This window comes from Perca flavescens, chromosome 11 (assembly GCF_004354835.1).
Source record: "Perca flavescens isolate YP-PL-M2 chromosome 11, PFLA_1.0, whole genome shotgun sequence".
In the NCBI taxonomy this organism is placed as follows: Eukaryota; Metazoa; Chordata; class Actinopteri; order Perciformes; family Percidae; genus Perca; species Perca flavescens.
The window spans coordinates 20370351-20397254 of record NC_041341.1 but is presented as its reverse complement, the minus strand read 5'-3'; the positions used below and the strand labels follow the sequence as shown (position 1 = coordinate 20397254).

Here is a 26904-nt window from a genome sequence, read left to right as displayed (position 1 = left end):
CAAAATTAACATTAAAATCCTTATGGAATGAATAATGAATAAGGCAGAGCTGTTTGCCGAGGGGAATTTAATTAATCAAACAATCAAAATTAATTGCATGTGGAGGTGAAAAAGAATAGAAAAATATCACTGTGATGCGCCGCTTTTTCTCTTCCCTTTGATTTTACTTCAAAGATGCAGAGCTGTACTGTAGCATCATTCAGTTCCAGATTTGTAAATATGCAGCATCGAGCCAAAAGTGTTGTTATTCGTGAATGCTGTGACCTACATAGTAACATTTACAATTCTCCCCTCTGTGATCAGCAGCTAATCAAGGCTGCCACACTTAAGCACTGTTAGGGAGCATCCATGTGTTGGAAGGCAGAATTCTGACAAAATGACAAAAAAGGAGATTATTTTGTAATTATCACTGACATTTTTTTTTTATTTGAGACTATAACTTTTCCTTATAGTCTCAAATTTATTTATTTTTTTAAATTAATAAAAAACTGAAACTACTGTACTTTGTGATAAAAAAAAATCTTCAATTTGGAAGGCTTATTTGTTTACGTCTACGTCTTTGTGAGTTCTCCTAACAGTAATCTGAGTTATGTTTTCATGAAAAGCAGATATGAGCAGAATGAGTCACTTCCATTTGAGGCATTGGTTTGGATGTATCGCCACCTTTTGGACACTCAGAGCTGGTGCTGGTGGATTCATCAGAAGAACATTCAGTTATGCGTTACGCAGATCATCCTTTGCTCGGGTTTCATGTTTGATCAATTATGTGAGCAAATATCACAAACAATCAAGGTTATGACGTATTCATATTATATTAATGCTGGGTGTCAAAAGCTGACAATGTTTATTTCACCTGAGCCCACATCATCCTATGTTGCACTCAGTTAATAGTCCACACATTGAAAGGCAAGATAGTTTTGCCAGCATAGCAGTATATGTGTTTCTACCTGCTTCTTGCTGCAGTTACAAGAAACATTTTTAGATTCTGGCTATGTCAGGATCACCAGGGCTACTTCATTTCAGGTGTGTTCTGTGTACAGTGTGCTAAAAGACAAATGGCATTTGTTTGTGTAGCGCCTTTCAAAAATGAGACATTTCAAAGTGCATTACATACTGTATACAAAGACATGAAGACACACTATAAAAGATACACAAGGCAACATAGAAAAAACACACACACACACACACACACACACACACACACACACACATATATGATAATAAGGGGACATATTATGAAACATTTACTTTTTCAGTGCTTGTGCACATAAATTTGGGTGTCTGGAGTGACGACCAACACTCTGCTTAGATCAGAAAGCATTGGATTCAACAAGCCATTCAGATTTAAAATGAATAAACTGAAGAAATAGAGGAATAAAAAATACATTGCCATTATAAAGCCGTGAAAGATATGACTAGATAGTCCCCCCTTAGTTTAGTCAATGTAAACAACAACGTGTTAAAGGTGTAGTAACACTGACAGCTAGCATTTAAAATAGTTGCTGCAGTCCAAATTCAAAATACTGGAGAGAGTCGTCTCCAAGGGGGTAAGCTTCTCCTCACAACGCGTAGCTCCTATGGCGCCATTTTGATTCTAACAAGCACTCAGCCCCCTGTCAGCATCCCATTGACTGCCATTCATTGTGACGTCACTTTGACAGCGAATAACTTTACATCTGAAGCGTTTAAAGACTTTATTTGTCCATTGATTATTTCTAAAGAAACACGACAATGTATAAAAGGCTCCATTACCTTGTACCTCACGTTATGGCTCCGTAGCAGACATTTTTGTAAAAATAGGCTAACGATTGTGTCATAACCACGCGACTTACTGTCGCACAGTAGAGAAATTACCGTATAGTACAGGAGAAGCTCGCAGGCAGTTTCGACTTACATTAGCTGTTTAAGTTTAAGTACTAATGTTAACTAGCATTTTAGTTAGCAATAATTAGCCTGTGCCCATGTTATCTCCTTACATATACCTACGCTCTCCGTCTCTGCAAGATTCGGAATGACTGAGATTTCTCTTGGCACAGCTACCAGAAGACTTACTTCAGACAGGTTGCTCACGTCACATTTACGTCGTCTCTCTCAGTTGGAGGCTGCGCAGTAACGCTCAGCGCTCACCGGAAAAGTGCTTCTAATCTCCTTCACTAGTCTCCGTCCAGAGCAACGGGATCTGTTGGTCCATTATATATTGTCTATGGTCGTCTCCCCCGGACCCTCCTCCCCAGACTCGAAGTTCACAGAGGTTGCCAGGCTGAGAATGCAGCATCCAACAATGTTGCTAGAAGCTTGTCTCACATAGCCAGACATAACTCCACAGCGCAGCAGAGTAGCTAACTTTAGATACTGGCTATATTGACAATCAACGCAGTGCACAGTAGCCAATTAACAACCACACCTTTTCGGCTTAGAATAACGGTAGGAACCGCTAAAAACCCCACAACCTCGCCGTCCTCTCCCCCGCCGCACAGACACACTTTCTCGGCTTAGAATTACGGTAGAAACCGCTAAAAATATCACTACCTTGCCATCCTCCTGAAATACACACTTTATTGGCTTAGAATTATGGCAACAAACACACTGCAAACTCACGGTCCTCTCTTCCCGATTTACAGCCCCCCTTTCTTGGCTTAAAATAACTCACTGTTGTCTGCTACGGCCGTTGAACAGGCTACAAATAATAGAGAAAATACTGGCATTAGCAATGTTGTCAGAAAAGAGTATTTCATCTTAGCATGTTGCCTTAATATCTGATGACGCATTGGGGTCATCTTTGGATTTAGTAACATTTGACATACAAACACATAGATACAAGAATCCAATGCACAAGTAGAAGAGGACACTCTTCTACTTATTATATATTATATCCATTTTATGATTATACTTCTACTCGACTACATTTTAGAGGGAAATATTGTACATTTTTTGTTACTTTGCAGATTTTACACACCAAACATATGATCAACACTATGACGCATAAATTATTGATTACTATCCAGCCGTATGTAAAGTTGTTAAAATGGGTTCCACTAACAGATTTTTTAAATGTAAATATAAGTACATTGTCCTGATGAATACTTATGTACTTTTATTTAAGTAAACCTTTAAATGCAGGACTTTTACTTTTAATAGGTGTATTTTTACATTGTGGTAGATTTACTTAAGTAAAAGATCTGAGTACTTCTTCTCCCACAGCCAAAACTAACATCCCTAGCAAACTCCATGATTAAAGTTCACCGTGGTTGTGGAATAATATTTGTAAGTATTTCTGTTGGATAATAATTATGAAATACACAGTCAGTACCACCACTTGCCTTATGGGATATGTTCAACTCTAGATCTTCCACAAGGTGGCAGAATACACCACAACATGTTTTGTGCACCAGCAACAGCTTCACATGACTTCAGCACCTCAGTTCAAATCAATATACAGTGTTTTTGTGTGTAAGCTACAATGATACACTGTCCTGTTTTGCATTAGAGGACTTGGCTTGTCTACTATTGACATTATCATCTTATTGGTAGAATCGTAATGCACAGCCATTTATTTGTTATTACGATTAACATATTCAGTTTCTTTCTGTCTGGATAATGAAATGTGAGCAAATCTGGATTTTAAAGACATATTAAAAGGTTTATTACAACAACTTATCAATTTAAATTTTTATACATAACTTTCACAAGTTACAAGTACACTTTCAACACAGTATCACACTCCTTTTTTAGCAGTTAAGCCAAGGTACAACAAATAACCAAAGCTTTCATAAGCTTAGAGCCTCAACTCAAGTTGAACCAACTTGTTTAATGATATTTATCTGACCGAGACATTATAGAATAAACAGTTAAATTCTCGCAGAGAATTATTACCTCATGCAGACAGCACATAACATTAAAATAAATAAAAAAATCATACTTTAAGAAAACAATGTGTTAGGTTCTCGTAAAACTACACAGTAGTAAGCTAGTACAGACTAAGAGAAAAGGCAAATTGACTTCATGGTGTGATTTGCTTCCTATTATTCAATGATGAAATACTTACAATTCTTACAGGCGGTAGTAGTGTTACTGTAATATACATGACGTGATTCCAGTTCACATCTGAATGCTTTAATCTTACATGAAAATGAATGGAGTCAGGAAGAGGCCTATCCTAATGATTGAAACATTGTTAAGTTTAACTGCTAACAGAGTTTATGTGATCAACAGGGTTCAGCTACTGAAACCAGACTATTCTATAAAAAACATACATGTAAGTACATAACACCTAGAAAGATCACATATAATGTATCATTGTTATTTACAATGTTTTCTAAAAATCATTAAAACAACATATTGCCCTTAAGTGTTCTGCATTAAAGCCAGAAACAGTCACTTTTAAAGCAAAGACAGTATACAAAGCAAGATATTTCCTTACTGAGAAACATTGTTCATGAGACCCTTATTCTGAGAGAACAGCTATCAACTAAAGCTAATCTGCATTAAAAATGTACAGAAGTAATTCATACAAAAACATTAATGGCACTGAATGAAGTCACCAGATTGAGTAATGGAAAAGGTACTGCAATCCTACAATCACTGCTTCAGGAACAATCAGACTACAGGTGGAATGTTAATGAAATAACACACATTTCTAACCAGCTCCCCTCTTTAAGACTATTTGTACAAGCCAAGGTAGAGCTCAAACATTCAAACTGAACAATGCGACTACAGTTGATTTCGCTCACAGAAAAGTTGTCAAATTTAAAATCTGATTCAGCCATTTAACATTTGTGTAATGTGACAGTATTCAAATCTAATTCTAAAAAGCTGCCAGTACTTAACATTTGGACTGTCATACCTCTAAAAAGGTAAACCTGTAATTTCTCAAAATGTGCAAAATGGAAAAAAGCTAATTATGAAAAAAGTGACTGCTCTTTATGTCACTCTATCATAAAGATAGTGCTTATATAAGTCATGAAAACAATCAAGCAAACTACAAATGAACCGCATCACACTTTAGTAAGGTCAACAATTCACTGATCAAACCTTCCGGCTGATCGCTTAAAGAAAAGTAATAAATAATTAACACAAAAACCTTTTAGAACCACATGTTTTACATCTTTCACCTAAAGTGCCTGTTCTTTTGTCTTCATCAATTCCAGAGAAAACATTTGCATTTTTAAAAAGCATTGCCAACGGAGGACAAAATTGATCAAACATAAAATAATAAAATAATAAATTAAAAACAAAACTGAAGCCTGGAGAAAATCGCTTTCTTCCGTTTGTAGAGATTGAAGAGGCAACGGCGCTCCAGTGTAGACGCTCGGGTACAGTTTGGGACGATCAACTCCCTGAAGGCTGAGACTGGGTCTCCTCTGTGCTCTGGTTTGATGAGGTGGTGGAGGCGCTGGACGGGGCCGAGGCAGCCGGGGCCGTGGACGAGGAGCTGACCCCGTTGGAGGTGCTCACTGAGCTGTGCTGGATGGCCTCGTTTTGGGGGCTGCCGGGGACGGACATCTCCTCGCAGCTCTCGTCTTTGTCAGAGACTGTTAGAGAAGATGAGAAAATAACCGATGAAATAGCTCGTAGCATTATAATGTTTGGATTTCATCACATTGCAGTTTACATGCAGCCTTTAACTGATATAATCCAGAAAGGCTCGGGAAAGCCTTGTCATGTAGGCCTAATCAGATGTAAAACAGCTATTTGCATGTGGTGTATGCAAACTGTTTCATTAATCCCCATAATGCTACTTCTGCACCCTTTCCTTTAATTAAAGCTCCAATGTCAATTTAAACCCACATCATAAGGGTACATTACATTCTGGGGCATGTGGCAGTGTTTCCCATCCCTAACTGCATTCTCATTTGTTTTTTGTTACCTTGCCAACTACTGCAGCGACAGATGATTACAGCACCTGATTTTAATGATGCTCACACTGGAGAGTAGGGAAGACTTGGAGTCGAAATGCCACCAGCTGTTATGTAGTTGCATTGAATTAATTGGATCCTGATGGAAAAAAAAACTCTACTCTCATGCTCTGTTTCGTAAAGGAATAAGGAGCACAGTGATAATTAATATTGTTAATGATATGAAGTCACTTGTTATGGCACTTTGTAATTAATGACTGGGTTTCATATTTGAGAACATAAAATACAGATTCCATAGCAAGAAGAAGCAATTAAAGTGCAATACAAATGCCTTCACTTTGGAGGCTTCATCTGCCTTCTTGACTGGACTTTGACCGTGTGATTTAGTGCAAGTGAATGTCAAAGCGCTATAAACTCCCTTGCTGTTTTACTATACAGAAGGTCAACCTCAGGATAAATCAGTTTGGTGATTTTGTTCCATGTTCAGGTGAGCATTATTACTCCTAACAACATTAAGAGGTGGTTGTCTATATCATAATACTAAGAAATGCTGGTTGCCTGGGCAGCCAGAGCTTTTTTCTGCTCTCTTGGTTTCTGAAGTGGGGTTCGCTGTAAGCAGATGGACAGTTTTGTGTGCCAAGTGAAAGCATGTCCTGGCTTGTTTGTGGGGCAGTCTGGATAATTTCCTCCCACCTGCCATGGCTACGCCTGGGCTGGACGATGAAGGGTATTACCAGGTCTGGGGTTGCAGTGTAGCCTTATGGGATATGTAACACTGGGTAAAAGGGGGGCTTGATGAGGCCTTTACATGAACGAGGGTTACGGATCAGTCAGAATCAAATAATGTGCTTCAGCTTCACTAATTAGCAAGATCTTTTATTTTAGTGATTTCCAAACAGGGGTACTCGTGCCTCAGGGTGTACTTATGCAACTGCCAGGGGGTAGCTCAACTAATCTGAAAAAATATGAAATTACGATTTCATTTCAATATTGAATCAGCCGTAACACCTGTCAACTACATGTTGTGAGTGCATGAAAACTAGTCAGCAAGCAAGCAGAGACATCTAAACACACATGAAAAGTAATGGATAAATGGCTGAAGTAGATAGCTACAGAAAAAGTAATGAACTAACAGTTCAATAATATAATGGATAAATGGGTGAAATAGCAAAAACCTTTGGATAGTTTTAGCGAACCATTTCACTACTTGAAGTAGCAGAAGTGTAGACAACTTAAATATATATAGCTAGAATAAAAACTTGAAATTGTTAGCTAAAACTTATAGATAAATAGGTATGTGGAGGTAGTGTACATCAGACAAAAAAAGAAGGTTGGGAACCACAGGATTATTTCATTCTGCCATTCTACCGACATCAACATTTATTTTCATTCTCATTAGTTGGCTTTCCTTCTTGGCTTGTCTAAAATCTACCCCACCTGTCATGAGCCAAACTGATGAACTTGGGTATTTGGATGAGGTTATATTTTCCCAAACAGGGTAAAAAGTGCTCCAAGTGTCATCCTTCACAAAGGTCTCGAAACACGGGACAGACGTCCTCAGCAAACGCATGAGAAAGATGACCCAATTCATCTGCGGATCTTTTCTAAAAAAAACAATCCAGACGATACCAAATGAGACCTGGCTCTGACAGCCCACTCTAGCCTGGAAACCATCAGTCCCATAATGCCCATGACGTGTGTCAGTGGGATGGTTAGCAATAAGGGATGCATAATGAACAGCCTAGCTTGGTGGACACCCCGCAATGAGAATTCTATGCAGTCTTGTCAAGCTTGCTGCTTTTAATGGACTCATTTCAGAGGCAATCATTGTCAATACAAGTCAGCGGAGGCTTTTAGAGAACAGTACACAAGTGGCTTGGATCACCACTTGTTCGTGTTGCATACTGGCTCATCTGTGAGGGAAGGTGAGTTATGACTGGAAAAATCTTAATGACAGAGCCACAGTCTCGGGAAACAAAGAAATATTGGTGATATAATTTTAAATGAGACCATGTTATGAGCACTGGCATGGAGAGGACACTGTCCAGGCTAACAACAGGACAGGCTGCAAACAGGCAGAATCTTCTTATATATTCAAATATTCATGATCATTGTATGGTGTAAGTGTTACAAAAACAGAGATCATGCTAACTTATCCATTTCTAGGCAACCCAAGCATTTGGTTTCTGAACATCCAAGACAGTTAGCTTTATCTGACAAATGTTTATTTAGGTGTCAAATGAGGAGGAAACAATTGGTTTCTTTTGGTTACCACCTGTGGCCTCTTGAAAAGACTCAGACAATACCGCCAGCGAGAATTTGTCTGAAACTGCACTGCCCATAAATATCTTAACTTTTGCAAAGTTGAAAAAAGGTGGATCTAATATATCAATAGCTCTTTCTGTTTGTCCATAAGTAAGACATGTCCTTCTAGTGGTTAGCTGGAGCTCATTTTAGAAGTGTTTCACTGGAAGCCTCGGGCTGAAAATAATGGAGCATTACTCACTGTGATAGCCAGATTTCTTCTGCATGGCGGTTACAGGGCAATCTTTATGAGCCAGAAGAAGCTGCTTCAGCTGAGCCACTTCGTTTCTCAGCAGGGTGACTTCATTCTTTAAGAGAGGAGACACACAACAGCACTCAATAAAATGGTCACTTTGGAGCATACAGTATATCAGATTACAACATGTATTCAAACAGACCACATGTGCACATAGTTCAGATCTGGAAAAATGATTTTCCAAAACCAGATAAAGGTCAGATTTCAGTTAATTAAAAAAATGACTGAAAAGTCTTTCTTCATTCAGTTATGAAGTTTTAACCTTATGTTTGAACTACCAGAGCCAGACCCATACTTGATTTTTGAGGCCGATACTGATAGCCCGATAACAATGTATTGTCCACTACTATGTTTTTTTACATAAACACACAACATATGTAACACAAACATTTTTAATAAGGATCACTTATGTTTGTTTTTTTTAAGATTTGTGACCAGGATATGTACTAAGCGGTGCATTTTACAGCTAAAAAATAAAACATGTTGGTGCTCTCTGGGGGACAAACTATGTAATGATGACACAGTTTTAACAACTCAAACATATCTTTAGCATTCCAGTACTGTTCTTGTTACTTTTTGGCCCACATTTAAGTATCTGCCAAAAAGAAAATATCTGCAAATGTGTCAGCCCTACCTGACTTATCGGTGTAGCTCTAGTCTGAACCCAAAAACCTGCATATATACAGTAAATGCTCTATACGGTATATACACCATCTGTAGCTTAAATGTGGCTTTGTGCCTGCTCTAAATGAATAGCCATGCCTCTTATCTACCATGGCTGATTTTAATGCTAGTTATTAATGGGATCACTGGGTTAAATTCTCAAGACCTCCTTTGTACAGTAAGGCTACATGAATACTTCATCACTGCAGACAAACTCCAAAAGAAACAGAAAACACAGGGAAAGGTAGCAGCGTAATGAATGAATTCAGGATAAAGCATGAGGCACTTCTTCATTTATGTTTTTCCAGCACAATAATTATGGCCCTTCACTGGCTACCGAACCAGCACATTTGTCAGAGGTGAGCTGTTCGGATTGTCAGTGCAACTTTGTAGATGCTGCTGAGATTTACACTCCCATGTCCTTACAGCTCCCATGGGAGCTGAGGATTTCTGCATGTCGTAAAGACGGCCACATTACGCTGAAGGTGACTTTAACTGGATTTAGAGCGGCCAGGTCCCCGCAGAACACCCAATGGCAGATTTAAGCTCCTTCTCTTCTCCTTTAAAGGACTACGGGCGGCTTAATCTATTAGTCTAAAAGCAGCCAATTTATTTGATTCCATCTGCTTAGTCTTGCTGGTGTTGGCAGGGCTGAGCTATTGTTAGACAGATTTAAACACGGCTGGACGAGCGTATGTATCACATGTTGCCAAAGCCATATTCACTTCACTTCCACCATGACTGCTGCCATTTACCGCCAATATAAACACAAACATTTAAAACTCTCCCTCCACTCCGCCATGGGGGAGGATACGAGGCAGACTTGTAGACAAAAGTCAACAATGTTAACATCCCAAATCCTGTTTCATTAGTTGAATGTAAAAAATAAACTAAACTTCTACTGCAGTGAAAATACAAAGTGTTTGGTTGATTTTCAAATGCATTTACAAAAACATTTAGCCAGAAGATGAATTAAAAACCATAACAGCAATACTGCCATTGACGCTCTGCCTACAGAAATGTCAAACTGCATCATACCTGGAATGTTAACCCGCAAATAAACTGGACTTTTGAGAGTCAAACTTGTTTCTAACTTTAAGAATTAATCAAAATTGAGCAAATGGGCCTTGGGTGATGCTGGAAGCCCTGTGAGCTGCCAGGTCTGACACCTCATTAAAAAGCCAGTTAAGGATGATGTTTAAATAATTGTGCATCATTAGAGGTAGTTTCACTGATCAGCTGGGCCATGTCAGCATGGGGGTTTTTACAAAAACTGCACTGCTGATTAATGCCTTCATATAAAGCGCCCTTTTATTCTCAGCCACATGTTGTTCCCTTCTTTGTAGTTGACAGCGATGCTCTGTGTATAACCCCATCCACTCACCTGTCCTTCCCTTTTCATCTACCTATATTCAAATACAATCTCAAAAAGCACACTCATGACAAGTGGTGATAACTTGTTTTTGAACCAGAGATGAACAACATGAATCTATTTCTTTATATTGTAGTCTATCCCCTCCTCCACTTTCCACATCTTAATCTGCATCTTCATAGATAAATAAGACAGTAAGCAAATAAACACCACATCTCATTTAATTGTCTGGAACACCGATGTGCCGCACCCCCGGCTCACACTTATCAACAGAGACAGCAGATACATGAACTGTTTCGAACTTGTCAGCATCAGATCCTAATTGCTTCCAGCAAAATGAAGGTTCAAAAAGACACCTTTCCCTAGGAGATTTTTGAGGCCATTCCGTAAACTGCTGAGACAGAAGCGAAGACACGCTTGTGCGCGGCTGACATCTGGAGGATACATCTTTATTGACAGGGACATATCGATGTAAAGGGCTCACACGCCGCTGCTGTCACACGACAGCTCTTCTTAATCGGCTTTAATGACTTCATCACCACAGAAGGGAAAAGTCTGTGTACACACGCTTACACCAACAGCACATGGTGATAAATAGACATACGCATACATACAAACGTACACAAACTGACACACTGATGCATAAACAAAGACAGATGAAGTAGTTGTTGCATGCAGTAGCTGAGGGGAAAGGTAAAGAGCACCTGTAGTTGTCCGTTCATGGAGTTGAGGTCCTCAGCCTTCTTCTCCAGAGACTGGACCCAAACTTTCCTCTTCTGCCTACAGCGAGAGGCTGCAGCCCTGTTACGCTCCAGGAACTTCCGCCGCTTCTCATCGGGGTTTTCACTTGTGGTTCTGCGCCGTCGACCCCCTGTGCTTGGGGGGTTTTGCGCAGGAGGTGCCGGGGAAGCCTGAACAATAATAACAATAATAATAAGACAAAATAATAACTGGCAGAACAAAACCACCACCACATCTGGTGACATCGTGGTGCAGCACTGAATATTGCATACTGAGTAACTGAACTGGGGTGGTTACACTCATAAAATACTGAAGTTAATGTGGTTAATCATATTATGTACTCTGTTTAGTTGCTTTTACACGATGATCAGGACAGTAATTTCACAGAGAAATACATTTGACATGTCAGTTTACACACAGAAAGATGTAACAAATCTAGTTTCTTGAATGCTATGCAGGGCATGTCTTGCCAAGGAAAGCAGTGGGATTCATAATAACGGAGGCAGGTATAATTCTCAGCGTTAGCTGAAAGCTAACAGTGAGAAAGCAAACTAATTTCGCACATTGATGTATCTATTGTACATCCAGGCTGGGTATTGTTTAAAAAAATGTTCATACTACTTTTGATACAATACTGTTTTGGTACCATCAGCCAAAAACACATTTTCTTCTGATACCATACTTTGAGAAATATAAACGTGTTTTTCTACAGGACACCTTTTTCATTAAACAAAAACAAACTGCTGTACAAGAACTTTGACTAAATAAATAGGCTGAAACTGGGGAAATCAGAAACTATCTAATCAAAATAATTACAAATTACAAATCTGATCAGAGACTTGAAGCCATCTTTCTTGATAGTTTTTGATATTACAGCTACATTTCGGTCTTAATGAAGTTCAAATTATAAAGATCATTATTCTGCAGATACGTATACCCACAGATTAAAGACACAAAAGAAGAAGTCTCTTTTATGAAACACTCATACAGAAGTTTGTCCCTGTACTGCAGTTGTGAATACGTACAGGTGTCTCTGTGGTGGAGGTGGCTGGCTGCTGAAGGGAATGGGGAGAAGGTTCCTCAGTTGTGGGCAGGTGAGGAGCCGGAGCAGGAGTTAGGGCCGCGATCGGGGCTGGAGTTGGTGTTGGGGTCGGAGCAGGAGAAGTGGGAGCAGCAGTGTGGGTTACGGCGCTGCTCTGCACTTCACCACGATTTCCATTGGTTAACTGAGGAAGCTGCTGACTTAATGTGGCTTTCAGATTCTGGGAAGAGAATTCGGCACGGGGGAAAACAGTCATGAAATGTTCATGCAAAGAAATGGTTGATACAAGAGGAAAACTATATCCAGTTATATAAACATGGTAAAAAGGAGGTCATGCTGACAGTACCATGGACAGGACCATTTTTTGCTACTGTATCATTTATCACTCAGTACATTTAAAAGAATAAGACTATTAAGGTAACACTTTCAAAGTAAAGTACCAAGTTTCCTTTTTAATGGCTGTTGTGTTTAACACTATATGATTATGATTTCCACCTGTAATACCATCTTTTGAGCGAAGGTTTAGCAATTAGGCTGGTTGTGAAAAACAAACAAGCTTATTATAATAAATGAAGACTTATCTAAAATAAAAAAATTAAAAACTTAATTCAAATCAAATGCTAGTAACATATACCCTTTATTTAAAACTAAAACTAATCTGAAAGTCAAATGAACTGAAACACACTTTAATTAGACTAGAACAAACAAACCTGAGCCACGGAATTACACGTTGCAAATGCAGCTAGCCGTGAGTGGGATTATTTTGAACACAAATCCTAAACTAACAGTTGACAATTATGTTTGGGAAGTTGAAATGAAATGGCAAGGCCAAGAAATTTCAAAAAATACCTCAACGACTTAAGAAAATGTGTAAAGTTGAGAGTTGTGGTACCTAAAGGTGACTAAAAACGCCAGACCTATTTAGCAGTTAGTGAACAGACCGTAACATCTTGCTTCAATAAAGCTACTGAGTTTACAGCAGCCTCAAAGAAGGGAGGTATCACCGCTGACATTATTATTAGGGATGGTTACTAGATTACTAGATAGAAGTACTGTCGTATTCCATGTTCCCCCAAAATGAAGGTTATAAAAAGGATTCTAAAATAAAAATCTAATAAATCCAGAAAAACTGAAACTATAAAAAAATCCTGCAAATAGTAAAGCAACTTAAACAATTTTTAAAAAGTAGAATTTAAGTAACCTCGCAAAGACACTGAAGACTGAACTGTCTGGTGAAGCTCATAACACACTCCTCACATGTATTGTGGATATGTTTAGGTTGTAATGTTATCATGACACCAAAGGTGATGGACTTCCACGCTACATAATGTGACCCAAACTATCCAAAAAATTACTTTTTCGAATATTGACTAGGGCTGCATATGCCACACTCAAACACGGCCCATTCACAGAAACTATTTCTCTACAGATTGGTGTCCATGATTCACAGGCCAATTCCTCTAGTATCAAACACTGAGCAAACAAGGTTAAAGTGAATGAGCCTTTCGAAGCAATAACAAAGTGAGAGGGAATACATTTACATGAGAAAACAGAGGACCACATTATTCTAACAACTACCTCTGCCAGGCCAATCTATCTACCAAATTAGTTTATCGTGTAATACCCTTCCAGAAGCTCTTCTGGCAGAAACAAGATATTATTCTCTTGGAATGGCCCATAGAAAGAGGGAAAAGCCAGTCAGATTCATATTTCATCTCTGCCATGGAAACCTCATCAGTGTAATAACCCTCCATCTCATGGGTGTTATTCAACCATCTGCTACTATATTACTTATCTTTATTTTGCAACTAATTAACAGCATAATCTTCTAAATTCAGCAAGTTAATTATCATTATTGTGGTCTTTGCAGCATCATCAGTCCTTGTAAAGTGCCGTCTCTGCGCCCCCTGAGAGCCGGGTGGGGGCGGGGAGCAGGCAGGTTGAGAGGGGGTCTGTTTTCTTGACGCAGGCTCATTAGGTGTTTGCTGATGAGCTGAGTGCGGTGGGAGGCGTCAGGAGTGAAGGGGGGGGGTGCAGGTCAGGCAGGATTCTGCTGAACAAAAGGTTTCATGCAGGGTGAGGCCGACTTAATGTGCCTCGCTGAGCGTGTGCCAGGATGCCCCCAGCTGGCTTTCGCTGGTAGCCCCCTCCGGTTGGCCCCGGTGACGGCGTGCTGAGCACAACGCTGTCTCTGCGTTTGTCATCTCCGTACCCCATGATCCCCGACAACCCCCCTCCCCTCCCCCTCCATTCACTCCTTCCTGGCCATTCAGGATCAATCCTTCCCACCCAACACACACACACCTCCTCTCCGCAGTTTATCTGTTAATTTCCACAGGCGGAGCACGCTGCGAACACTTACATGTTCTGTGATCCGTGCTTCATCACATTGTCACTGATCTCCCTCTCAACACTTCATATCCCTGCCCTTCAACTATCTACTACTGTTTATACAGGAGGACTTGGTTACAAGACTGCTATGACCATCAAAGAGAAATATTTTTTCTGATATCAGCTTTTTTTTGATTAATCAGTCAATTATTATTATTATTTTTAAATAATAATTCATAATTTTGTCTATACAATTTGTATAGAAAATAGTGACAACTGCCCATTATAATTTCCCAGAGCGACCAACAGTCCAAAACCTAGATATTCAGTCTACTATCATGTATGACAAAGAGCATCAAACCTTACTTACATTCCTTTTTATTGGTATTTCTATCAACTGTTTTATTTAATGTAATGGTTTATTTTCGTTTTTTGGCGGAACATTGTTTTTGTAATGGACTGCATCTTGCACGAAAGTTGCTATACAAATACAGTTATACAAGCTATACAAATCTAACAACACAGTTTTTGGAATATTTCGGGCCCAGCCTGCCACTGGCGCCCTCATCTGGTCAAAGAAAGGCCGCTTATCGCCAAGCGCCCTCATTACTTTAGTTGTTATTGTCTCTCTCAGATGGGAATACAGACTCAACATGGAAATAATATTTGATGTAAAAGAAGATATAATTAATACCAGCTTTGCTTCTGATTGGGCGGGCTGTGGCTGTGGAGAGGGAGGTCCTGGGATCCCGGGGACGTTAGGCACTACGGTGACAGGTCTGACAAGCTGACGACAGAGACACAGAGACAGATCAGCATAGAGAAAATTAGTCTTCAGCAGTAAAAAGGCAGGCGGCGCTCCCACACAACACAGCCACGGCAGGCTCTGAGAGTTTCCTCATATCTCAGCCTCATTAGGTTGGATGGCCTGTTATTTTGTGGAGGCAGCGCCACATGGAGATGCAGTGTGCACGCTAATGAACCTCTGCCTGCCTGCGTGAGAGCATATGGGCAGGGAAGCTGAGGAGAGGATGGAGAGACACGAGTCGGAAGGCCAGAGCCAGGCCTCCTCTTGCAGCCGCTGACAATGAGACAGAGGGAGGTGGGGGGAGCTGGAGAGGGAGAGAAAGTAAAGGAGGGGGGAAGAGATGATCGAGTGAAAGGGAGGCCCACTGGTGGCTCATGTTCTCCATCTACTATTGCCCTCCTTTACTTGTCAACGGCTTTCCCATTCCCCAAAGACAGGTAAAGTAGAGTTTTTTTTCCTGCTGTGCTGCTATCAGGAGATAATCATCTGCAGCTCAGTGTTCCACACAGACAATCAGGTCTACAGTGAACAACAAGACACGCTTCATGGGGGAGTTAAAAAAAAAAATACCTCCATTTACAACATGTTTTCTATATGAGACACTGTCTTGGGTTGCAGTTATAATTGGTTTGCAAAACACATTAGTAGTATCATCTATCTGCTGTGCCAGAAATCAAGAGCGTTGATTCTAATTGAACAAGGACAAATAGCAGTGAAGTATCCTGGACTGGAGCCTGCTGTGCCTCAGCCAAACCCTGTGTCTTTGCCACAGTGACACACAGTTATACTCTGAAGTCCATTATTTCACTCAACCGTTACTGCTCTGAATTCACTGCCAAATATGAGGTGCCAAAGCTGTAAATAGTCCCTCTCTCCAAGTAGAGCAAAGAAAATACGTATTAATGTATCGCTTCAGCATAGTGTAGTCTGAATGTCACTTTTGGAAGGACTTTCATTTCATTGATGTGAACAATGGTCCGTACAACATTTCAAATTTAAAATGTGAGTAACAAACAGTGAACTCCTGACCAGCAAAGCATCAAGTAATTCAACACAGTCAAGTGAATCTGTTATTCTACACACTGACTGGACTAAAATATAGTAATCTAAAATGACCCTGCTTGAGAAACAAATGCTTTGGTTTATTTAGTTAGGAAACAGCATTCGACAACACACTCTAACCACAAGGTTTATTTAGTGGTTGTTCTGGAGCTTTGTGATAGGACAGAAAGTTCCAGAGAGCTACTAAATGGACCTTGTGGTGAGACTGTTTTGTCGGCAAAAACATGTTAGTAACATCGCTATTTGTTCAGTAAGTAAAGGTCATTGCATGCATTCTTAATTCTCTGATAGTTTTAATCAAATAGTTACCAAATTATCAGAAAAGTCTCATTTCAAAATTCTGCTTTAACTAAAATATACGGAAACAGAACATTAACATACTATAACCAGCAGCACACTCACAGGGATTGCAGTTGGAATATGTACACTTGAGCTTGTAATAGACGCAGGTATAGCAACTGGCATGGTCTGGCCGTTAGGCAGCTGTAAGAGCACAGGGAAGGTGCCAGATACCGGGCTGAAGGGGGAGAGAAAAGAAATCCCAGTGAGGAAAATAACAAACAACTTTGTGATTAACGCATAAAACAGAATCTTTCACGAATGAAAAACAAGGGTGGCTACTAATGCAAACACATTATGTCATAATCAAGCAACAACTTATGGAAATAAAGTGGAACCAAAAACAAAATCCAACTTAAGAAATACATATGGTTCAGGCAATATTATTAGAACAAATATTCTGTCATCACATTAGACCCCATAAGTGGCATCAGTGTTGCCCAGATATGGACTTCTGGTTTGGTGTTTCCACCAAATCATTATTTAGGATATTTGTACCCATGTATTTCAATTTGAAGCATATTTTACTACCAAAAAGCTTAAAGAAAGGAAAAATCACATTTTCTACGAACTAAGTCAGACAAGGATTAGATAACAAACAAAAAGAACAATTTATTGCAATTTTGACGTGTGAAACTTACTGAAGTTGGGGCTCAGTTTCACAAGCTATTGGTTATTATTATAATTAATATTTCACATGTATACTGTACACATTTATCTGGCTGGCTAGGTCTGGCTAACTTGTGCTTTACTGAACACTGTCCGTGTTCTATAACAATAATTGTATCTTATTGTATCTTTGTTCAAATAAAAACAGGCTCAATAAACTAAACAATCATATATATGGGCCTAATAAAGTGACTAGGATTATTATTTGGAAACCCCTTTCATTATTATTTTTTCCACCACTCAGTAATTGAACTGGAGCTATGAGTCCATATTTGAGCAATGCTGATGTTGTTCTTGAAGATGGGACTACAGCAGTCTACAGCCAAAAAGAAAAATTCCTGTAGAGTGCAATTAAATCAAAAACTAAACAAGCACATGCCTCATGAAATATGAGCTCACCAAGACAAAACTGCACAAATATAAAAAAAAGATGACTTAATAAAACTATGGTTTAAAAAAAAAAATTGACGTTTTGAGTTACTTACACTATAGGCCTATTAGTGGATGGGACTTGGGTAATAACAGAGCTAGATGTTGGTGATGGAAGAGCTTGCTGTATTACAATATTAGCCTCTGAGGTTGCTAGAAGTACATTGGGAACTTGGAGGGATGCAGGATGGACTATAGTGGATGTTGGCAGTGAGGCAGGCTGCAAAGATAATTCCTGAAAACATCATACAAGACCTTAGCTTCAAGAAGTGTTTAATGAACACCAGATGTTACTTTTTATGATAAAAAGGAAGGCCAAATGTCACTGTAATTTTCAAAAAATGAGGAATAAAACAGCTAAAAAAAAATAAAAAAAATAGGTAATTAAAATGATCTAATATCTCCAATGAATTTCTCGAGGTAATAATTTTGTGCAGTACTGTTAGCATTTTTTCATGTATCGTTGAACGGTGAGAAAAAGTCAAACTGAAAAAAAATTATCTGATCACTTATTTAATTATTAATTCATACCAATGGATCTGTAATCCTAGATTAAAATACCAATCACAGATCAGCAGGCGAACACCTGTTATTCACTCTTCATGACAGCGTTGTAAACTCTCCATGATCAGCACAAATACTAGAAACGGCTAATTCAAAGGCTTTACCTTGTCATCATTCGTAGTAGATTCAGGGTGAGGCAGAGGGCTATCTCGATGTGCCTCCATAGCTGTGGGTTCCTCAGTTTTGTTGCGTATGATAGGCGTTGCCAGAGGTGACAAATCCAACGGTAACTACAGAAAAATAAGAATCTCAGTAAAAGAGATCAGTGTTATAGATGCTAACCATGGGACAAACAGAAGTTAGATGACCTGCTGACAAGGAGTTTGACAACGAGAACAACCTTTTTAATGTCATCTTCTGTCACTTTTTTGAAGTCATGGTCGAATGGACTTGCAAGTTCATTGAACAGTCCAACCTCCTCGCAGTTCTTCAAAAAGCGGGTAGGTGTAGGTGTTTGGTCTGCAATGGAGGAAAACCTTCAGTACAAAAGCTGTAATGTATCAAGTATTAATTACATCAAAATATCTCAACTTCATGAGCACTTACCAGCGATGATGACACTGTCATTCCTCGCTGGGCCAAACTTCAGTGTCATCTCATGTTTGTGTTTGTGGACAGCCAAGTGATCCTCATTTGTAAATCTCTAAGGTACGGTCAAAAAAGAAAACAGAAAGGACAATCACACAGGATCTATATGGATAAGTTCTGGAACACCCGTTTACAGTTTAAGCGCAGCATCCAACAAACATGTCTTTAATAAGTTGCAGGCGGGGACTTTAAACGTCTTTACTGTCATTACTCAGATTAAGACAAAACATTAGATTGAATATATATGTGTGTCAGGTATTTCTAATATTGTGTCTGCATTCACATATTAATGAGGGTAGACTTAATGCCAGAAACACCTTTTTAAACAGTCTTCAAAATTATCTTGGAGGGTTGTGGGGTTGGCTCCTTGGACTTATGACTTTAGAATACTGAAAATTCTGGCTAAGGGCATGTCCAAGTTGGCTGACCAACCGAGCAGAGCCAGAAACTTCCCTGGGGGTCCATATCACCCACAGGAGCCCCAGGTTCACTGTATGTCAGTTGCATTTTGGTAATTTGATTACTTACTACTGTAATCTGTACCCCTAGAGTACAAAATCGTCTGGGTCTGGCACTGTTACATAATCTTGTAGTCCTCTCTTCTGAAGTGGCCCTGTGTTAAAATCTAGCTCTAACACCTTTATTATTTTTTAGTTTATATTGTGCTCACATAATGGATTTTCCCAAACAGGTTGATATAGTCATAGGCCTGTCTACTCACAGGGTCATTTGGCACAAAGTATCATTTGAAATAACAGAGATAACTTACCTGTCCACACCCAGGAGCAGTACATTGGAAAGGTTTATCATCACTCATATTAAGGAATTCCTGTTATGTCACCCTAAATTAAAACAGCAAAAAAACAAAAAAACCTAGAGTTAAATTTCAGACCTAAGATGTGTATGAAAATAATAATTAACTGTTTACAAACAAGATTATGGGTCCATCAAGGTTAGTAGAATAAACATTGTAACTATAGCAAAACATTATTTCAGCAAATGTACAGAGCTGATATCGGATGTGTGACTAGGTTGGAGTGGCACTGTACAGGTGAAGGTCCTGAGAGAGGACAGCTAGAAATGTGGACAAAGCATATCGATGATGGGCGGTTGCTTTGGTTGTTTACACCTCAGTGTCATCATCCGTTTATTTTGCTCCCAATACGCGGCTGAGAAGGACATCTTGAGCTATCCTCCGCTGACATTTTTACCGCTATATTGTAAAGTATCATGAAAAGACGCAACACAACACAAAAACAATAACGTTATTACAGAGTACGATTATCTGCTCTCGTCGCTTCCACTAAATAACGTTAACCCGAGCCCTGCAACCGTCGCCATATTTGGACCTTAATATCACTGTAAACAGAAATGTCAACGTATATTTCGAGATCGTTCATTGTACCGGAGCACAAGTCCCTCGCGGTACCAGAAATTATGCTATTACAACCGCTTTTTACCCATTCCCTATCAGTTGGATCCATAATAACGCTCACTTACCCCTCAGCCACAACCCTTAATTTCCAAAATCCCACTGCTGTACTAAAGTCTCGCGACAGCAGCTTGAGCTCTTCCGTGAACGTCACACACGGACAGAGCCAGGTTTTGCACTTGTTCTTGTTTGATTTTGATATTCAAGTCGTTTTAACATACATAAATGTAATTATATATCCTCTTCAGACATGTTTTAAAACATATATTCTGCTTTGAAAAATATTTTCGTTTTGAAAGATGATTTACTGTACAAAATGTCTCCTACCTAACAAAAACAAATTACTCTCCTTTCATGTTTTGGAGGCTTTATATTGCCACATCACCTATATTTGCTCGTTGATAATTTGGTTTCAGTTCACCTTGAATTTTTTAAATGCCTGCATACCTATTGAGATTTCATTTACAATAATTGCATTGTGGTAGCCTGTGTTCACTTTTAATGTTTGCATACCAATGTCCAAGGTTATTTATTGAATAATGGTTAGTTGTAGAACCATAGAGGGTATTTTTGTTTTTAGGCTACTATTCAGGGTCAAATACCAGCGTTCAACTTCATCTGACACCCTAAACTGTCAGCTTATTTTATATTTACCAATTATTAAAACTTAAATACTCAAACAGTTGAACAAAACCAAAAAAAAAAATCCTCCATTTATGCTTTATAACTGTTGAACTGTAACTGATAACTAAAACTTAAAATTGTTAAATCAATAGACTTATTTCAGTTTAAACTAAATTCTGTGCAATCCAAGCTTACATTACAGAAAGGTCCAATGACCACAATTGGTCAGTTTTTTTTAAACAACCATGGGGATTTTTAATGACATTCAATAAAGTCAAAATCCATTAAAAAGCTCAATTAAATCTAGATTTATTTAATGTCATTTACAAAAGCAAGCACTCACTTGCTGTCTAATTACAGTACTATAATATAACTGCATCTGTACCAATAATTCATGAAGGTGGACCCCAAAAAGCTTGCATGTGATGTGCTGAGAAAACAAGGCGGATTCATGGCAAGTCTAAGCAGCTGCTTCTCAAAAAAGATGACATTCAAGAAAGATTTCTTTTGCTAGCATGATTATCCAGACAAAAGTTACTGCCATTGTTAAATAGTCAAATACATGTATTTTAATCACGTAATTTCTTACATTTGTACAATACATGCTTTGCGTATTTCGACAGTGTCTGAAAGACTTGAAAATGTACATTTCCATGACGCCAACACGGAACAATTTTGGTAGCCACAATAAAATATGTAGTCACATCTGTAATGAAAGTGTTGTATGACAGCGGAGTTTTACATAGCAAACAGGATAAGGAAAGCAACCATCAAACAGAACAGTCCCATGGCTTCAGACAGGGCAAATCCCAGGATGGCATATGAGAACAGCTGCTGCTTCAGAGATGGGTTCCTGCAAACAAGAACAAACCACTTCAATGCATCAACGAAAAAAATAAAGCACGCACCAGAAATCTATTAATCTAATTTTAATATTCTCAGGATGTATGCATGCAGCAACAAACCTAGCATAGCCGATAATGAGACTGCCAAACACAGTCCCAATTCCAGCTCCGGATCCAGCTACTCCGACTGTGGCAGCTCCAGCTCCAATGAACTTGGCAGCGGTGTCAATGTCCCTGCTGATGGCGCTGGTCTGAAAGCCCCTCAGTGTGACCTCGGTAAAGGGGCTCTGTGGAATCACAGCAACACCGCTCTGGAGAAAGAAACGACAACAACTGTTAATTTCACCTTTAAAACCAATGCCATGAGTTAGCTGACATCCAAAACAGTGCTGAAACAAATTAGTGATAGGAAAAACTGATTAAACACTGACTAAATTACAATTTTCATGATCATTTTTTTTATAATTTTGTACCAAAGCCTGTCCATTTTCCATGTTAACCTTTTCAATGCAAAGAGTGAAGCTTTTCTATATTTCAAATTAAAAACTAATTTTGTAGCCTGCAAAGCTAGCAAGTGGAAGATGAGTTGGGGGTCTTTTTAGGTCTTTAGGCTATTTGTCAGACTAGTTTGAAACAGTCATCTTAGGGAAACATTTGTGATGACATTTGACATTTTATAGGGTAAATGACTAGAAGCAATCAGTCGAAATTAGTAATAAGTGGTAGTGGTCTTCTTACCTGTGTTTGCAGCTCAGGCCTGGACAGCACAGAGGCAGAGAGGGGTCTGTAAAGAGCCCGGGAACCAGCACGGACCTGAAGCAAAGATACAAAAAGCCGTACAAATTTAGTTATACAACACACAAGCTCAATAAGCCATGAAACATAGTTTTTAGCTATTCCCAGTCTGAGCAGGCGGGAGGCACCTTGAATGTCACTTTGTCAATCACAGTGTCATTCACTGCAGTGCAAACACTTATGACCTGTGGCCTTTAATGATTTGAGTATAGTCTGTGCTGTCAAAGTCAATCCTGGTTAGTTTGAAGTCTTTATATGTGGTGCTGGCAAACTACAATAAACATTGATGGCAAGCCTAACAAATTGTCCTATTGTAATTCAAACTGGTTAACCTGCTAGAGCTACTAGAAACAGAAATGTGACCTTGGAGAAGGACCAACACAGGCTACATATATTTAGGAACAAACAATGCGCAAATACACAAAGTGATAGTTTGTGCATCAATTGCACAGCCCTGTTTATGAGTTTGCAGCTGAACAATGCACTATATTCGGCTAACAGAGGCAGTAATGACCTTAACTAACGGCCATTACTTAACATGTCCGCTACAAACGAAAGCAAAGGCAGTGGCAGTCTTTTGAAAATAACATGCATGCACCTTATTCATGAATATTAGGACTACATTGTCACCTTTTAAAAAGTCTATCTGTCATTCTGTGCTTTAGCATTAGCGATCTAGCCTGTTGGCCTAGACTGCATATAATACCCTTGCCAGTCTGCTACAGTCAAGTTCAACCAGAGGCCCACCAGATTTAATCGTGATATTAAGAAAGCAAGACTCAAACTTGCAGGATGAAAACATCGAATAAAGCAAACTCACCAGAGCCGGCGTGGAGACGAACTTTGCACAGGCGTACATTTTCTACTTTAGGTAATGTTAACCGGTTCGGTCAAATCTGGTTGAAGCCCGGGTCTCTCTGAGGAGGAAGACCGGAGAAAAGTAAGGTCAAACGGGTGTAAAAATGCTCCACAAAGAAAATAAAGCCATTCATATGTACATTCACATCCATTCTGCATGCTATTCTCACTTGTGCGCTGCAATGTGAAGTTAAGAGAGAGGATGAAAAGGGATTTATAAAGACAGACTTCTCATTCAAACTGCCATTACCCACTTACCGACTGCAGAGGTCGAACCACAGTGAAAAGGTGCGCATGCGCGATGTGACGTATGTAGAGGCCCGGATGATGACAGTGGAAGGTCCTTCTTCTTCTTCTTCTTCTTCTTCTTCTTCTTCTTCTTCTTCTTCTTCTTCTTTAGAGTTTAACGGCAGTTGGCATCCAAGTCGTTGCATTACTGCCTCCTATTGACAATTTCTCAATATCTATTTATTCAGACCAATACACTACAATTTCCTAAAAACACCAGTACCTTTCAAAAACGCAAATAGATATTTCCTTCCATTCATAATAACACCACTTTCAAGGACATCTGTAATCCTGAGTTCACCTAAACCTAATTTCCGTAGTCCAGCAAACATAACCCCTCTTTTTCGGACATATTTCCTGCATGACATCAATACATGCTCCACTGTCCCTATTACCTCACATACATTGCACAGGCCAGTCGGATGTTTCCCTAATATAAAAAGTGTACCATTTAATCTACTGTGACCTATTACAGTGGAAGGTCATTTCACAAAACTTTATTTAAAAACACGTTGTTTCAGTCAGTGTATTCCTTATTCCGGTCATACATCCATGGTGTAAACAGTAAACACCATATCAAATAACTTCAAGATTATTCTTCCAACTTTAAATCTACATCAAGGGGAAACTAAAAGGGAATGTGGATTTTAATGGGTTATTTGATATTTATTTAAAGCTGCATTCACCATAATAAGTAGTAAGTTTGGGGTGAATGCAATGACAACAGACTTCTGGGGAAGCTTGTAACAGTTTAGTTGCATTTGTTTCTGTATGCATATGATGGTGACAAATTTCCTGCATGTCTTCCACCTCTCTCTCACCTAGCTGTCCTGTCAAAAGCCCCCCAAAAAAAAACAAAAACAACAACAACTAATTTCTGAAAGGCAATGTGCTTCCCTTGCCTATATATTTGCATACAACACAGTGACACATTTTCAGTGGATCAAGAATGTAGCTAGAAGGAGAAATTCCCTATTTTATTGTCAAATAGTCTCCATCCTGTGGCTACAGGCGAAGTAGACCAGTACTAGTAAACCAGTATTTCAAAATGAGTTTTTTCCTCAAAAGCTGCCTGCCACTGTCCACTACCTGTTGTGGTGTGAATTTAACACTCTGCCCAGAGGGACTGATGGCTCAGGGCCCTGCCTGTACATCTCACAGGCTGATGGTGGAGCTGTAGGCTACCAACACCAGGGCGGATTTGTAATCGTGATGAATGACTCCACAGCAGCTGGTCTGTGATGGAAAGGTAATGAGCACAGGGAGTCTGCCTTTGTTGCATGCTGGCTTTAAGAGTGGAATGTTTCAGTGGCTCCTCAGGTATGATCTTTTCAGTTTTACAGCTAAGATGAAGCCACAGATTCACAGTCAGTAGATCATATATGTACAGAAATGTAGATGATTGCGTTTAAAAATCACAGAATAGCTGAACACAAGTAATTATATTATATTATGTCCCATTCTATTGTGTTCTGTTCTATCATTTAGTTGTTTTATTCTATTTTTGTTCTATTCTATTCTGATGCATTCTACTCAATTCTGTTTTATGCTAAATCTGATTCTGTTGTGTTATTGTATTCTATCATTTTCTGTTCTATCCATAGGTTCTATCCTATTCTATTCTGATGTATTCTATTCTCATATTCTGTGTATAATATTCCATTCTGTTCTATTAAACTATATTTTATTCTGATGAATTCTGTTCTATTAAATTCTGTTCTATCCTATTTCATTCTGTTCTGATATATCATATTCTATTTTGTTCTATTCTAAAACATTCTATTTAATTCTGATCTGTTCTGTTCTATATTTCTGTTAGCAGAGTGTTTCAAGTGCTTATTTTGAGCTTTTTCACTTTGCTGTAGTAGTTGTGTGCCAAGTAGTTCCTTTTTAACGGCCTATTTCACATGACTGAATTTGTTATCATGTCAGTGTTAGAGATGACCTCTACAATGCTCAAACCAAACTTCTGTATAACACCAGAAAGTCCCAAACCTGTTATTGCATCATTATATGCCCAATCTGGCCTGAGACTGACAATTGTTTAAACATTACTTGTAGCAATTAAGAATAAGGTCATTTCTGTAAAGGTCCAGCAGAGGGTGCAATAGGGTCTAATGTGATCATAGCCTTTGTTGCCGGGGTCATGGTAACTGCACAAAAGAGGTGAGCAACAGAATATCACAACAACATTGTTCTAAAATTCACTAGCAGATTATCAAGAACAGAAAATATTCTGTTCTGGTTATACATCTCAAAACCTATTCCATAGATGAAATATGTATTTATGCCATTTTTGTGATACTGTTCCTAGTTTGGTCTAAACCTCTTAATCTTCCTGTTAATTATGTATGTGCAGAAAGAGAGCTTTTAAGACAATACTATCATATGTCAGAACATTGCTGATATTGTATTTCTGTTAATGCAAATGTAAAATGTAAGAATGTATTGTAAGCCCAAGTGTAATGCAGACACTTATAGGTCAGAGCTAGCCGTATGATAAAACATGAAGATTTACAATATATTAATTGCAAGACGGCACATATCAAAGTGGCCGTTAACTACCTGAGGTCAATGTCATACTGTCTAATTAACCAGGCAGCGGCTGTGTGGTCCTACATGGCTGTGGAAGGCGGAGAGAGCAGCCGATCTCACGCACCCCCCACCACCTTTTACTTCCTCCTTTTCAGAGGCACGCACGCACTCGCTGTCTGAGTTCTTGCATAGAACACTCTGAGACATTCCATTTGCATGCCCGCCCCATCAAGCTGGATGCACTCAGACTGGTAATAAAAGGCATTGACCCCCTTAACCTTTATGAATTACAATTTGTGCCTGCAGCACGTCCTGTCAGAGGCCTCAGAAAAGCAGGCACCTCAGCCGTGGTGTGTGCGTGTTGTTTTGCAGTTGTTAAGGAGAGGGGAAAAGGTTTTTACAGCTCCTCGTCGAAGCTCCTGACAAGCAGGGAGGAGGCGGTCTGACAGGAGAAGCAGGGTAGGGAGGGACTGCAGCGCTGCTGATGGCTCCATGCTAATCTTC

At 39.2% G+C, this 26904-nt stretch overlaps 2 protein-coding genes across 4 annotated transcripts; both read right to left on the bottom strand.

Annotated features, from left to right (window-relative positions):
• Positions 1-3619: 3619 nt before the first annotated feature.
• On the bottom strand, positions 3620-20571 carry atf2 (activating transcription factor 2). 2 transcript variants are annotated; one of them, XM_028592147.1, is made up of 12 exons: positions 20524-20571; positions 19793-19865; positions 18982-19078; positions 18776-18894; positions 18540-18665; positions 17928-18106; positions 16837-16951; positions 15259-15351; positions 12217-12453; positions 11155-11361; positions 8362-8467; positions 3620-5531 (listed from the first exon to the last, which is right to left on the bottom strand). In XM_028592147.1, the coding sequence occupies exons 2-12, from the start codon at positions 19838-19840 to the stop codon at positions 5329-5331; spliced, it is 1530 nt and encodes a 509-aa protein (XP_028447948.1). In that variant the 5' UTR covers positions 19841-19865; positions 20524-20571; the 3' UTR covers positions 3620-5328. The 2 variants fall into 2 exon arrangements, with proteins under 2 accessions (XP_028447948.1, XP_028447950.1); XM_028592149.1 differs by lacking the exon at positions 20524-20571 and adding an exon at positions 20429-20452.
• Positions 20572-21372: 801 nt separating this feature from the next.
• atp5mc3a (ATP synthase membrane subunit c locus 3a) lies at positions 21373-23946 on the bottom strand. Of its 2 annotated transcripts, none has more exons than XM_028591020.1 (5): positions 23836-23946; positions 23540-23636; positions 22663-22737; positions 22045-22235; positions 21373-21932 (listed from the first exon to the last, which is right to left on the bottom strand). In XM_028591020.1, exons 2-5 carry the CDS (start codon positions 23576-23578, stop codon positions 21818-21820), a joined length of 420 nt encoding a protein of 139 aa, XP_028446821.1. In that variant the 5' UTR covers positions 23579-23636; positions 23836-23946; the 3' UTR covers positions 21373-21817. The 2 variants fall into 2 exon arrangements, with proteins under 2 accessions (XP_028446821.1, XP_028446822.1); XM_028591021.1 differs by having other exon boundaries at positions 23748-23839.
• Between the last annotated feature and the right edge of the window lie 2958 nt (positions 23947-26904).

Coding starts and splice junctions, on each gene's coding strand:
- atf2 (XM_028592147.1), bottom strand. CDS start 19,840: ATGAGTGATGATAAACCTTTCCAATGTACTGCTCCTGGGTGTGGACAG. Junction 18,107..18,539: donor CTACTACGAATGATGACAAG/GTAAAGCCTTTG, acceptor TGATGTTTTCAG/GAATTATCTTTGCAGCCTGC. Junction 5,532..8,361: donor GAAGAAATCTGGCTATCACA/GTGAGTAATGCT, acceptor CTTCTCTAACAG/TCTCTGACAAAGACGAGAGC.
- atp5mc3a (XM_028591020.1), bottom strand. CDS start 23,578: ATGTACGCCTGTGCAAAGTTCGTCTCCACGCCGGCTCTG. Junction 22,236..22,662: donor GGCCTGAGCTGCAAACACAG/GTAAGAAGACCA, acceptor TTCTTTCTCCAG/AGCGGTGTTGCTGTGATTCC. Junction 21,933..22,044: donor CTCATTATCGGCTATGCTAG/GTTTGTTGCTGC, acceptor TCTTGTTTGCAG/GAACCCATCTCTGAAGCAGC.